We start from the raw sequence: 13,179 nt of genomic DNA, 5'->3' as shown, positions 1-13,179 counted from the left end.
ATTATCTTACCATGGGTGTGGGTGTTTCCTTTTTTTTTTTCCAAGGTCCATTAACTTCATTTAAATGTTCCCATCCTTAGTAATTTCTAAGGGAAATTCTAAGTTTAGATTTTACAAACAAAAACAACTTGAAGGTATCAGCTGGTGTTTTATCCCTTCTTCAATGCAGTCTCAAAGGTGTTTTTGCTATTCGTTTTCATAATTTTATTATGTCATACACAAGAATAAGACTCCCCCTCTAAATGCAGAGTACAGGAGAAAATACACTGTATTTCAAACAAAAAATGTTTATAAAAAAACCCACCATCCAAAAAAACAAGAAGACTCCCACCCTATTAAATTGGGTGGAACCAACTGGGTTTTATAAATGAAAAAAATCCTTCTGCTTTATTTAGCATAATAAAACATTTCATTGTACTGTGTCTCTGCTTGGACCTTACTTCCACTTAACCAAAAATTTCCCCCTTCCTCATAACTGTCCTGGTATTTATTATGTAAGGTTATGTCTATTCTAGATTCTGAAACATCTGCATGTTAATGCTTGAACAACCTATTAAAACTGTTCTAAAAGCTGCCCCTATTCCATTTTCTGATTTAAAAAAAAACAACAGAAAACCACACCACAACATAGTGATCCAAATGGAAAAGTTAGTATGTCGTAATATTTGTTTTTCAACATCAAAAGCAGCAGAGATACTGAATTTGCTTAAATCATAAATACTGAGATTGAGATATGCATGTATAAATCACATCCAGGCTCAACAAACTGAAAGCTCTCTATAAATACACAGACATATATATAAAGTGCAAAATAAGAATGATCAACCGTGGGCTCTCTGGCGTTTTAGTACTCCCATTCATCGGATTTCAAGTCGAGATAGCTGAGAATATTCTGTGCAAGCTTCACTGCCTGCTTCCGGGCAGCCTTACACTTCTCCTCTCCCTGTGGGTCAACGGCGTCCAGGGCAAGCAGCTGCTTGGTGAGCAGCTCTTCCAGCCGGATGTAGTTCTTATCATTTCGACTGCCATCAAATGAGAGAACTTCCCCTTGGATGTCTGACAAGTTTCCCAGGACATTCCAGACCGCTTTGTGTGAGGGGTGCTCCTCACAAACAAACAGCTTTCTCTTCTCGAGGGCTTCCTTCAAGTCGATGTAAGTGATGAGGGTCTGAACTTCGATCACCGCTCTTCTCCTGGCTTCCCGGATGCAGGGGTTTTTTTCAAGACTTACCTCATCCAACTGTCCAATCAAACCCTGCAGCTCTGTTTTGGAGCTCAGGTACCATTCTGAAGGATTCTGTGCTTGAAGAAGTTCGTTTTTTATTTCTCTCATTCTCTTGAGGACCTGTTCTATTTTTAAAATGGAATGATTCTGCCCCAGGTCAAACGCACCAGTGCTATCTGCTTCCTCTTCTAAATCCAAGTACTTCAATAACTGGTTGATATCTTCCACGACCTCCTTCCGGTAATTTCTGATTTCTGTGCGGCCGCACACGTCTAAAGCATCCAGATCGGCCATCAGCCCCGACAGCACACAAGATAAGTGCCTGCAAGTCTCATCACTGTTCACTCCCGTAAGAAGGGCAATCAGAGTGCCTCTGGCCTTGTTCACTTCACACATCACAGAGTTAATTTTGGCAACTGAGGGATGCGCGTCCTCAGAAAGCGGCAGGGAAGGCTGCTTTTTCACGCAGTCCTCGATAATCTCTTGCACTGCACAGATTTTGCTTAAAGTGTGATACCGTGCTTTCCGCAAGGAGATCTTGCCTCCAGTTTTAACGTGTGTCAGCCTCAAAATGACATCCTGGATGCCTTCTTCAAACTCATCAGTTACACAGTTGCCTCCACTATAAAATGGCACAATCTTCTCTTTCACTAGGGACTGGGCTTCTTTAAAAATGTTCTCTATTTCGATCCTGTGTGGGTGGTTTGCATTCTGCTCCAACTCTTTGAGAAGACGCTCTGTCTCTTGTGCTGCCCTCTTCCTAGCTTGCTGAATATCTCCTTTTCCTTCAGTATCTACCGAGTCTATTTCAAATAGTTGTCTTGTTAGAATCCTCTCCAGTTTCTTGTAATTCTTGTCGTCTGACAGACCGCTGAAACCAATTACTTGCTGTTCTATGCTTTTTACCTCCTTTTGGATTTCCTGAAGCCTAGTAATAGAAGGATGTTGGTTTCCCATCTCCATACTTTTGTTGTGTTCAGTTTCACAAGCACTAAAAGATGACAAACATGATAACTTATTACACCACAAAGCCTGCAGAATGGTAATCATATATTAATTCATTCTACAAAGATATGCTTAAGAAATACGGCTTGTTATTCCGATCCCAAGAACAGTCACGCTCGAGTACAGAAATTAGAGTGACTAATCAACTCCCTCTCCTGAAAACAACCTAAACATGACAGTGATTGAGACCAGGGTTACTGCCGTGGGGAATATGAGCCAGAGCTCCGGACCTGGGAAATTCAGTTTCCTCAGTCATCAAAGAAAACGGCATATGCCTTCATAAGTATGCCACGAGGCTGAACCATCAGCTTGGAAAAAGCACAAGTACCTTAGGTCCTAACACTGGAAGCTGGTTTTTGGCAAGAGCAGGGCACCTCTGCGGGATGTGAAACAGCAGCTCTCCTAACCTTCCAGACGACATGGGCTCACTGAAGCAACCCCATCAGGCCAAAGTGCTATGCCTAGTTTCAGGAAAAGAAACTAAACAAAAGGAGCTGAGCCACTGAAACAAACACCAGGGGTTCGCAGACACTCCCAAAAGTCCCCGCTTCTACTTCCTCTCCACCCTTTAAGTACTTGTGTAAAGATAGCCTGTTTCTCGCCCCACCCTTTTCACACCTCACAAATCCTCCCTGCACAGGGATAAAATTCCACAGGGAAGGCGACTGGGGTTACGTTAAAGGCACCACCTTGGGCTTCGGAGGCCTAGTACCCCCTGGGCCCTATCATGCTCCTCTCCTCCTCCAAACCACACCCCACGAGAATGAGACAACTATGACTAATTCATTCACCAGCCTCCCTTTAAGGGTCCAGAAGGGCTTAACGCATTTTTTTTTTTTACGCTCTTTCACGGGAGGGGGATGGATGCTCAACCGAAACTAATCCCCTGTGGGTGGCCGAGCCCAGAACACGCCTCTGGAAGCCCAGAAGAGCAGGCTGCCTCTGCTGTTTCCTCCCCTCTCGCCCGGCCCTCCCAGCACTTTACCCAGCAGCGGTCTAAGCTGGGTCGGTCGTGGCTTCCTGGGGGTGAAGTGGCCAGATGGAAGATCGACCCTTTACGGGGTGCGGCACCGGAGCTGCGCCCCAAGCTGCATCTCTCTCCCCGTCCCGGCTAGGTCTGAACGGGGCAGCCAGGGAAGGGGCCGGCGGTGGCAGCGGCAGCTACCGGCCGCAGCGGCCGCTCCGGGCGTCTCGCCCCGGCCCCACGACGCGCCGGCCGGCCTGACCTCACAATGGCCCGTGGGGGGAGGGGACGGCCGCGCTCGGCCTGGCCAGGGGAGCAGGCGAGAAGGGAGGGAACTCGGGCCCGGCCGGCTGCGGGGAGCCCGGCTCCGAAACCAGGCCCGGCGGCGTCTGACAGGACAGGGGTCGTCCGCTGGCAGCCCGCGCCGAGGGAGGCCGCGCGCACCGCCCCCCCCCACCCCCCCCCCCCCCCGCGGAGGCCTCCGCCCTCGCTCACCTGCGCAGCCTGCGCCATCGCAAGCTTCGCCGCCAAAGCCCCTCAGTCCTGCAGTCGCCGGGACCGGCAGCCCCGCCCCCGGGCCGAACACCCCCCGCCCTGGGAAAACGTCCTCCGGCGTCCGCGCTGCACCTCGACCCTTGCTGAGCCCGCCGCTAGCCGCCTAGCGCAATCCCCTGGAATGCCCGCGCCCGAGGAGCTGCCACCCAGGCGCGCTCGCGCCGTTCGGCCGCCTACGCAGCCTGTCACATGCCGGGCAAGCCCATGGTCGGCCGAGTCGTCCCCTCCCGCGGACTTTGCGACCGTGCCGTAAGGCAGCCCCTCGCACCGTCGCGACTCCGCTGTGCGTGCGGTAGCCGCCGGACGGCAGCCATGGCGGCCTTGCGACCCCCGAGGAGGTTCCTCCTTCCTCTCTGCCGCGCCTTCTCCGGCGGCAGCTGCCAGCGCGTCCCTGAGCGCGGCGGTGAGCGCAGGGATGCCGCGCCGAGCCGGGTGAGCGTGGTTCCCGGAGAGGTTGGGCTGGGAGTGACCGCGAGGGGCGACAGACCCGAGCCGCGCACCTCAGGGACACACGTGGGCGCTCACCTGCGTTGCCGCACTGGCGGCCTCGGCTGAGCTCCCCGGGAGCAGGGTCCCCGAGCCGGCACGGGCCTGGCGCGGAGCAGCGTACGCGGCGTGGGGGGACGGGCGGGTGGAGGAGAGTCGGGAGGCCCCGGAGCCCCCAAGTGTTCTGCGTCGCCGCCACCCCGGGGCTGTTGACAGAACTTCTGTTAAGTAGAGCAGAGTCAGCTAGGAAGTTTATACGTACCTTATTTCTTGTCGAGGGTAATTAGTCTTTACATTTAAAGAGCTGTTGATAAGCACAGCGTGTGTGTGTGTTCGCGCGCGCTTGGCCTCGTTCAAATTATTAGTGCTTTTCGTCAAGTGATGACAAACTATCGTCATATCTTGTAGGACTTCACGTTGAACGCTTTTTCTGGTTTGGAAACTGTGTGTGCATATATGCGTGTTACTGACCAAAGATGCACAAAGATGAATATCTTTAGCAGCAAGGGGTGGCGAGCAGTTTTTATAAACTGCACTGCTTTGGGGCAGGATGTTTTGTTTGAGGGAGCCGTAGGCCTTCATTCCAACTGTCACGTGAAAATTTGGACTAACGGTGTGGAATGGACTGCAGATAGAATATTTAAACGAAGCCTAAAAATACTGGACCTCCGTGGCGGTCCAGTGCGTAAGACTCCGCGCTTCCATTGCAGAGGATGCGAGTTCTATTCCTGGTCGGGGAAGTTCCGCATGCCGCGCTGTGCAGCCTGCCCCCGCCCCCCACCAAAAAAAAAAAAAAAAAAAAAGCATACAAAAACTAACGTTTCATTTGCCAGCAGGCTAAGGAGCGAGGCTGGCAAGCATCCTTTAAACGATAATTAAAGAAGGATAAAAAGAGCTTATTAAGAATTCCAAAACGTGCCTGCCTGTAAATTTTCATTTATTTTGGTCTGTTGCTATTAGCATGCTTTTATAAATGCAGCTTTGAAGTTCTGTCTGGTTTACAGTGTAAACAGGGAGTTACCAGGGCAACTGGGCGCCTAGACCCCAAGCCTCTGGCTCAGTTCCCTCATACAGTGGCCGCAGCCCTGACTTATGTTCCTAGAACACAGAAACCCGCCAGCATCTCAGTCTTTGGGCAGAAAGATACTCAACAGGTATCTGAAAATGCTCTGGGAGGGCAAACAACATCAGCCAACAGCTGCCCCCACGGTGAGGACTTCGCCCAGCTTCTTTTGTGAACAAGTGCTGGAAAAAAGAACAGCACCCACACAGGGCTTTCTCTGTCGACATACAGCCTTTTGTTAAAGTAAGTCTTACTGTGGGTCTGATCCTCGGGCTGAGACCTCTGCCCTTTGCGGTCCAAGTGACAAGGAGCCAGTGCTGCGTAGCTGTTGGACTGCCTACACCTGTGAAGGCGATGATGCCGATGAGGCCGAAAGTGGAGCAGCTGACCCATGAGTCAGACCTTCCCCGTTCTAGCCTTACGACTTGTGTTGTTTTTTATTTTATTATTTATTTATTTTTTTGCGGTACGCGGGCCTCTCACTGTTGCGGCCTCTCCCGCTGCGGAGCACAGGCTCCGGACGCGCAGGCCCAGCGACCATGGCTCACGGGCCCAGCGGCTCCGCGGCATGTGGGATCCTCCCGGACCGGGGCAGGAACCCGCGTCCCCTGCATCGGCAGGCGGACTCTCAACCACTGCGCCTCCAGGGAAGCCCTTGTTGTTGTTTTTTAGAATGTGTTCCGCGTTACGCTAGGTTTTGGATGGGACGTTAAAGAGCGGTTCTTTCCTCAGGGCAGTTTGTGTTTCCTATGTATTTGGCCCCATCTTTGTGTGCTTCCTGAGCACGCAGCCGGTTCTCCAGGGAATTAAATTCCTACAGCAGAGGGAGATTGTTGTCTTTCAGGCTGTGATTTTAAATATTTTTAAAGGTCTTCTTAAAAGTCACAGGTCCTAAACCTTTTGTTTTCTTTATCTAAAGAGATATATTTTAATCCTGTATTTCTAGTTCACCCTATGTATTTCCTCATTCTTTGTTCTTCACTTGCGTTAAGGAGACCTGCTTTTAGGACCTACACAATTTATTTCCCTCTCTAATCTCTGGCTACCAGTTTATTATTATTATTATTTACTAATTTATTTTTTGGCCATGCCGTGCAGCTTGCGGGATATTAGTTCCCTGACCAGGGATTAAACCTGGGCCCTCAGCAGTGAAAGCGCAGAGTCCTAACCACTGAACGGCCAGGGAATTCCCTGGCTACTATTTTTTTAAAAATAAATAAATTTATTTATTTATGGCTGTGTTGTGTCTTCGTTGCTGTGCGTGGGCTTTCTCTAGTTGCGGCGAGAGGGGGCTACTCTTTGTTGTGGTGTGTGGGCTTCTCGTTGCGGTGGCTTTCCTTGTTGTGGAGCACGGGCTCTAGGTGTGTGGGATTCAGTAGTTGTGGCTCGAGGGCTCTAGAGCATAAGCCCAGTAGTTGTGGCGCAGCTCTCCGTGGCATGTGGGATCTTCCTGGACCAGGGATCGAACCCCTGCATTGGCAGGCAAATTCTTAACCACTGTGCCACCAGGGAAGTCCAAACATCAGGATTCTTTTTTTTTTTTTTTAATTTATTTATTTATGGCTACATGGGGTCTTCATTGCTGTGCACGGGCTTTCTCTAGTTATGGCGAGCGGGGGCTACTCTTGGTTGCAGTGCGCGGGCTTCTCATTGTGGTGACTTCTCTCGTTGCGGAGCACGGGCTCTAGGCGCGTGGGCTTCAGTAGTTGGGGCTCGTGGGCTCTGTAGCGCAGGCTGAGTAGTTGTGGCGCACGGGCTTAGTTGCTCCGCGGCATGTGAGATCTTCCCGGACCAGGGCTCCAACCCGTGTCCCCTGCGTTGGCAGGCAGGTTCTTAACCACCGTGCCACCAGGGAAGCCCCAAACATCAGGATTCTTAAGGGCAAGTCCAATAAGTTCACAAGTTAGGGAACCACGGTTACATCATATGCATTAATATTTGCTATAGTCCTGAATTCCATTCACGTTTATACTGATAGTAAACATTTATCAAGCACTTGCATGCACTGTTCTGAAAACTTTACATATTTTACCTTATTTAAGCCTCAGAATTATGTCCAGTAGGTGCTTTTATCATCCCCATTTTACAGATGAGATTGAATAATTACTTTTCAATAATTACTTACTTTTACAGTACGATTAAACAATTTCAAGATCATAATGCTTGCACATAAGGAATATACATGTTATAGTTCCTTTATCCAAAGGATAATGAATTAAAATTTTTCTTCTAGTAATTTTTAGATGAACAAAACAGAGAAACAGGCCCTCAGCATACAGAGGTAATATTTGCAAGTAACAACAGATAATGGAACTACTGGTGTCACGTTTTGCTTACATTTCCATTAAGGAGAATGATCTCCAAAATCCCCAAGTTTAGATTTGGAATAAACCTCATAGGAAGAAGTTGAAACTCAGGATAAATGAGAAACTGGTGAGAGAGCCAGTCACTGAATTTTAAGGTTAACATGGCTATTTCTAGTATTTAAAAGGCTTTCAATAAATAGTTGGAAAACAAAGCTGGGGTGGGAGGACTTAAAAACCATGCAATTTAACTCTGTTATCATAAAGGTGAGGAAATTGGGACCCAGAGATGTAAAGTGACTGCCTGCTAATCACAGAGCAGAGTCAGGATTGAAATCAGTGTTTTCCCACTCAGTCCAGTGTTCTAACGCTACCAAATGCTTTTCCTTCACCTATTGAAACAATTACATGATTTCCCCTTGTTCTGTTAATGTGGAGAATTACTTTGATTTATTGATTTTCTTTTTTTGTTACTTACGGGAAATTTGAAACATGTACAAAGATAGAAGAATATAAAGAATTGTTGTGTATCCAGTACCCTGCTTCTCCAGTTATCCACTCATGGCTGTTTATTTCATCTTTAGCCCCATCAGGTCCCCCTTCCCAGATAATTTTATGCCAAATAGCAGACATATTTCATTTGTAAGTATTTCAGTATGTATCTTTAAAAGATACAGACTTAAATATATATACATGTGTGTGTGTGTATATATATATATATAAAAGACATAATACCATTGTCACACCTAAAAATATTATAATTCCTTAATCCCAGCAAATTTCCAATGTTCAGATTTCTTCAGTTGTTTTAGAAATGTCATAAATGTTTTCTTTTACAATTTGCTTGTATCAGCATCCAAATAAGGTCTACACATTGAGATTGATTAATATTCTTTTAGTTTTCTTTCAGTCTATAGGGTTTGACTCTATCCCCTTCCTTTTTTTTGAATTTTATTTATTTATTTTATACAGCAGGTTCTTATTAGTTATCTATTTTATACATATTAGTGTATATATGTCAATCCCAATCTCCCAATTCATCCCACCACCACCACCACCCCCCCTCCACTTTCCCCCTTGGTGTCCATACGTTTGTTCTCTACATCTGTGTCTCTATTTCTGCCCTGCAAACTGGTTATTCTGTACCGTTTTTCTAGGTTCCACATATATGTGTTAATATACGATATTTGTTTTTCTCTTTCTGACTTACTTCACTCTGTATGACAGTCTCTAAATCCATCCATGTCTCTACAAATGACCCAGTTTTGTTCCGTTTTATGGCTGAGTAATATTCCATTGTATATATGTACCACATCATCTTTATCCATTCATCTGTCGATGGGCATTTAGGTTGCTTCCATGTCCTGGTTGTTGTAAATAGTGCTGCAGTGAACATTGGGGTGCATGTGTCTTTTTGAATTATGGTTTTCTCTGGGTATATGCCCAGTAGTGGGATTGCTGTGTCATATGGTAATTCTATTTGTAGTTTTTTAAGCAACCTCCATACTGTTCTTCATAGTGGCTGTATCAATTTACATTCCCACCAGCAGTGCAAGAGGGTTCCCTCTTCTCCACACCCTCTCCAGCATTTGTTGTTTGTAGATTTTCTGATGATGCCCGTTCTAACTGCTGTGAGGTGATACCTCATTGTAGTTTTGATTTGCACTTCTCTAATAATTAGTGAGGTTGAGCAGATTTTCATGTGCTTCTTGACCATCTGTATGTCTTCTTTGGAGAAATGTCTGTTTAGGTCTTCTGCCCATTTTTGGATTGGGTTGTTTGTTTCTTTAATATTGAGCTGCGGGGCTTCCCTGGCGGCGCAGTGGTTGAGAATCCACCTGCCGATGCAGGGGACACGGGTTCGTGCCCTGGGCTGGGAAGATCCCACATGCTGTGGAGCGGCTGGGCCTGTGAGCCATGGCCGCTGATCCTGCACGTCCGGAGCCTGTGCTCCGCGACGGGAGAGGCCACAACAGTGAGAGGCCCGCGTACCGCAAAAAAAATTGAGCTACATGAGCTGTTTATATATTTTGGACATTAATCCTTTGTTCATTGATTTGTTTGCAAATATTATCTCCCATTCTGAGGGTTGTCTTTTCGACTTGTTTGTAGTTTCCTTTGCTCTGCAAAAGCTTTTACGTTTCATTAGGTCCCATTTGTTTATTTTTGTTTTTATTTCTGTTACTCTAGGAGGTGGATCAAAAAAGATCTTGCTGGGGCTTCCCTGGTGGCGCAGTGGTTGAGAGTCCGCCTGCTGATGCAGGGGACACGGGTTTGTGCCCCAGTCCGGGAAGACCCCACATGCCGTGGAGCAGCTGGGCCCGTGAGCCATGGCCGCTGAGCCTGTGCTCCGCAGCGGGAGAGGCCACGACAGTGAGAGGCCCGCGTACTGCAAAAAAAAAAAAAAAAAAAAAAAAAAAAATCTTGCTGTGATTTGTGTCAAAGAGTGTCCTTCCTATGTTTTCCTCTAAGAGTTTTATAGTGTCTGGTCTTACATTTAGGTCTCTAATCCATTTTAACTTTATTTTTGTGTATGGTGTTAGGGAGTGTTCTCATTTCATTCTTCTACATGTAGCTGTCCAGTTTTCCCAGCACCACTTATTGAAGAGACTATCTTTTCTCCACTGTATATCCTTGCCTCCTTTGTCATAGATTAGTTGACCATAGGTGCGTGGGTTTATCTCTGGGCTTTCTATCTTATTCCATTGATCTATGTTTCTGTTTTTGTGCCAGTACCATATTGTGTTGATTACTGTAGCTTTGTAGTATAGTCTGAAGTCAGGGAGTCTGATTCCTCCAGCTCCGTTTTTTTCCCTGAAGACTGCTTTGGCTATTCGGGGTCTTTTGTGTCTCTCTACAAATTTTAAGATTTTTTTGTTCTAGTTCTGTAAAAAATGCCGCTGGTAATTTGATAGGGATTGCATTGAATTTGTAGATTGCTTTGGGTAGTATAGTCATTTTCACAATATTGATTCTTCCAATCCAAGAACATCGTATATCTCTCCATCTCTTTGTGTCATCTTTGATTTCTTTCATCAGTGTCTTATAGTTTTCTGAGTACAGGTCTTTTACCTCCTTAGGTAGGTTTATTCCTAGGTATTTTATTCTTTTTGTTGCAATGGTGAATGGGATATTTTCCTTAATTTCTCTTTCTGATCTTTCATTGTTAGTGTATAGGAATGCAAGAGATTTCTGTGCATTAATTTTGTATCCTGCAACTTTACCAAATTCACTGATTAGCTCTAGCAGTTTTCTGGTGGCATCTTTAGGATTCTCTATGTATAGTATCGTGGCATCTGCAAACAGTGACAGTTGTACTTCTTCTTTTCCAATTTGTATTCCTTTTATTTCTTTTTTTTCTCTGATTGCCGTGGCTAGGACTTCCAAAACTATGTTGAATAAGAGTGGCAAGAGTGGGCATCCTTGTCTTGTTCCTGATCTTAGAGGAAATGCTTTCAGTTTTTCACCATTGAGAATGATGTTCGCTGTGGGTTTGACATATATGGCCTTTATTATGTTGAGGTAGGTTCCCTCTATGCCCAGTTTCTGGGGATTTTTTATCATAAATAGGTGTTGAATTTTGTCAAAAGCTTTTTCCACATCTATTGAGATGATCATATGGTTTTTGTTCTTCAGTTTGTGAATATGGTATATCACATTGATTTGCATATAGTGAAGAATCCTTGCATCCCTGGGATAAATCCTACTTGATCATGGTGTATGATCCTTTTAATGTGTTGTTGGATTCTGTTTGCTAGTATTTTGTTGAGGATTTTTGCATCTGTATTCATCAGTGATATTGGTCTGTAATTTTCTTTTTTTTGGTAGTATCTTTGTCTGGTTTTGGTATCAGGGTGATGGTGGCCTCACAGAATGAGTTTGGGAATGTTCCTTCCTCTGCAATTTTTTGCAAGAGTTTGAGAAGGATGGGTGTTAGCTCTTCTCTAAATGTTTGATAGAATTCACCTGTGAAGCCATCTGGTCCTGGATTTTTGTTTGTTGGAAGATTTTTTTTTTTTTTTTGGGGGGGTGGGTATGCGGGCCTCTCACTGCTGTGGCCTCTCCCGTTGCAGAGCACAGGCTTCGGACGCGCAGGCCCAGCGGCCATGGCTCACAGGCCCAGCCGCTCCGCGGCATGCGGGATCCTCTCAGACCGGGGCACGAACCTGTGTCCCCTGCACCGGCAGGCGGACTCTCAACCACTGCGCCGCCAGGGAAGCCCTGTGGGAAGATTTTTAATCACAGTTTCAATTTCATTACTTGTGATTGGTCAGTTTATATTTTCTAATTCTTCCTGGTTTAGTCTTGGAAGATTATATCTGTCTAAGAATTTGTCCATTTCTTCCAGGTTGTCCATTTTATTGGCATAGAGTTGCTTATAGTAGTCTCTTATGATGCTTTGTATTTCTGCGGTGTCCATTGTAACTTCTCCTTTTTTTTTTTGGCTATGTTGGGTCTTTGTTGCTGCGCGCGGACTTTCTCTAGTTGTGAGCGGGGGCTACTCTTCATTGCGGTGCGCATGCTTCTCATTGTGGTGGCTCCTCTTGTTGCGGAGCACGGGCTCTAGGCGTGCAGGCTTCAGTAGTTGTGGCTCGCGAGCTCAGTAGTTGTGACTCACAGGCTCAGTAATTGTGGCTCATGGGCTGTAGAACGCAGGCTCAGTAGTTGTGGCACACGGGCTTAGTTGCTCTGCAGCATCTGGGATCTTCCCGGACCAGGGCTCGAACCCGTGTCCCCTGCATTGGCAGGCAGATTCTTAACCACTGTGCCACCAGGGAAGCCCTAACTTCTCCTTTTTCATTTCTAATTTTATTGATTTGAGTCCTCTCCCTCTTTTTCTTGATGAGTCTGGCTAAAGATTTATCAATTTTGTTTATCTTCTCAAAGAACCAGCTTTTAGTTTTATTGAACTTTGCTATTGTTTTCTTTGTTTCTATCTCATTTATTTCTGCTCTGATCTTTATGATTTATTTCCTTCTACTAACTTTGGGTTTTGTTTGTTCTTCTTTCTCTAGTTCCTTTAGGTGTAAGTTTAGATTGTTTATTTGAGATTTTTCTTTTTTTTTGAGGTTGGCTTGTATTGCTATAAACTTCCCTGTTAAAACTGCTTTTGCTGCATCCCATAGGTTTTAGATCGTTGTGTTTTTGTTGTAATTTGTCTGTAGGTATTTTTTTATTTTCTCTTTGATTTCTTCAGTGATCTGTTGGTTATTTAGTAACGTATTGTTTAGCCTCCATGTGTTTGTGTTTTTTACCTTTTTTTCCCTGTAATTGATTTCTAATCTCATAGCATTGTGGTCGGAAAAGGTGCTTGATATGATTTCAATGTTCTTAAATTTACCGAGGCTTGATTTGTGACCCAAGATGTGATCTATCCTGGAGAATGTTCTGTGTGCACTTGAGAAGAAAGTGTAATCTGCTGTTTTTGGATGGAATGTCCTGTAAATATCAATTAAATCTCTCTGGTCTATTGTGTCATTTAAAGCTTGTGTTTCTTATTAATTTTCCGTTTGGATGATCTGTCCATTGGTGTAAGTGAGGTGTTAAAGTCCCCCGCTATTATTGTGTTACTGTTGAT

The 13,179-nt window shown here is 45.6% G+C and overlaps 2 protein-coding genes across 3 annotated transcripts in view; one reads left to right on the top strand and one right to left on the bottom strand.

Moving 5' to 3' along the window:
* Positions 1–634: 634 nt before the first annotated feature.
* BAG5 (BAG cochaperone 5) lies at positions 635–3,423 on the bottom strand. The gene is made up of 2 exons (XM_065872259.1): positions 3,216–3,423; positions 635–2,216 (listed from the first exon to the last, which is right to left on the bottom strand). Exon 2 carries the CDS (start codon positions 2,186–2,188, stop codon positions 845–847), a length of 1,344 nt encoding a protein of 447 aa, XP_065728331.1. The 5' UTR covers positions 2,189–2,216; positions 3,216–3,423; the 3' UTR covers positions 635–844.
* Positions 3,424–4,038: 615 nt separating this feature from the next.
* Positions 4,039–13,179, top strand: part of COA8 (cytochrome c oxidase assembly factor 8) — a 36,093-nt gene continuing 26,952 nt past the window's right edge. Inside the window, exon 1 of one of the 2 annotated variants that reach the window (XM_065870938.1) lies at positions 4,039–4,181. In XM_065870938.1, the coding sequence (XP_065727010.1) occupies positions 4,062–4,181 (120 nt within the window). In that variant the 5' untranslated portion in view covers positions 4,039–4,061. The remainder of the gene's footprint in view (positions 4,182–13,179) is intronic. The other variant, XM_065870939.1, reaches the window with a different exon arrangement.

The sequence above is a fragment of the Phocoena phocoena genome, chromosome 2, assembly GCF_963924675.1.
Source record: "Phocoena phocoena chromosome 2, mPhoPho1.1, whole genome shotgun sequence".
Lineage (NCBI taxonomy): Eukaryota > Metazoa > Chordata > Mammalia > Artiodactyla > Phocoenidae > Phocoena > Phocoena phocoena.
The sequence above is the reverse complement of the archived record's forward strand: the minus strand, read 5'-3'. Positions and strand labels throughout refer to the sequence as shown.

Coding starts and splice junctions, on each gene's coding strand:
- BAG5 (XM_065872259.1), bottom strand. CDS start 2,188: ATGGAGATGGGAAACCAACATCCTTCTATTACTAGGCTTCAGGAAATC.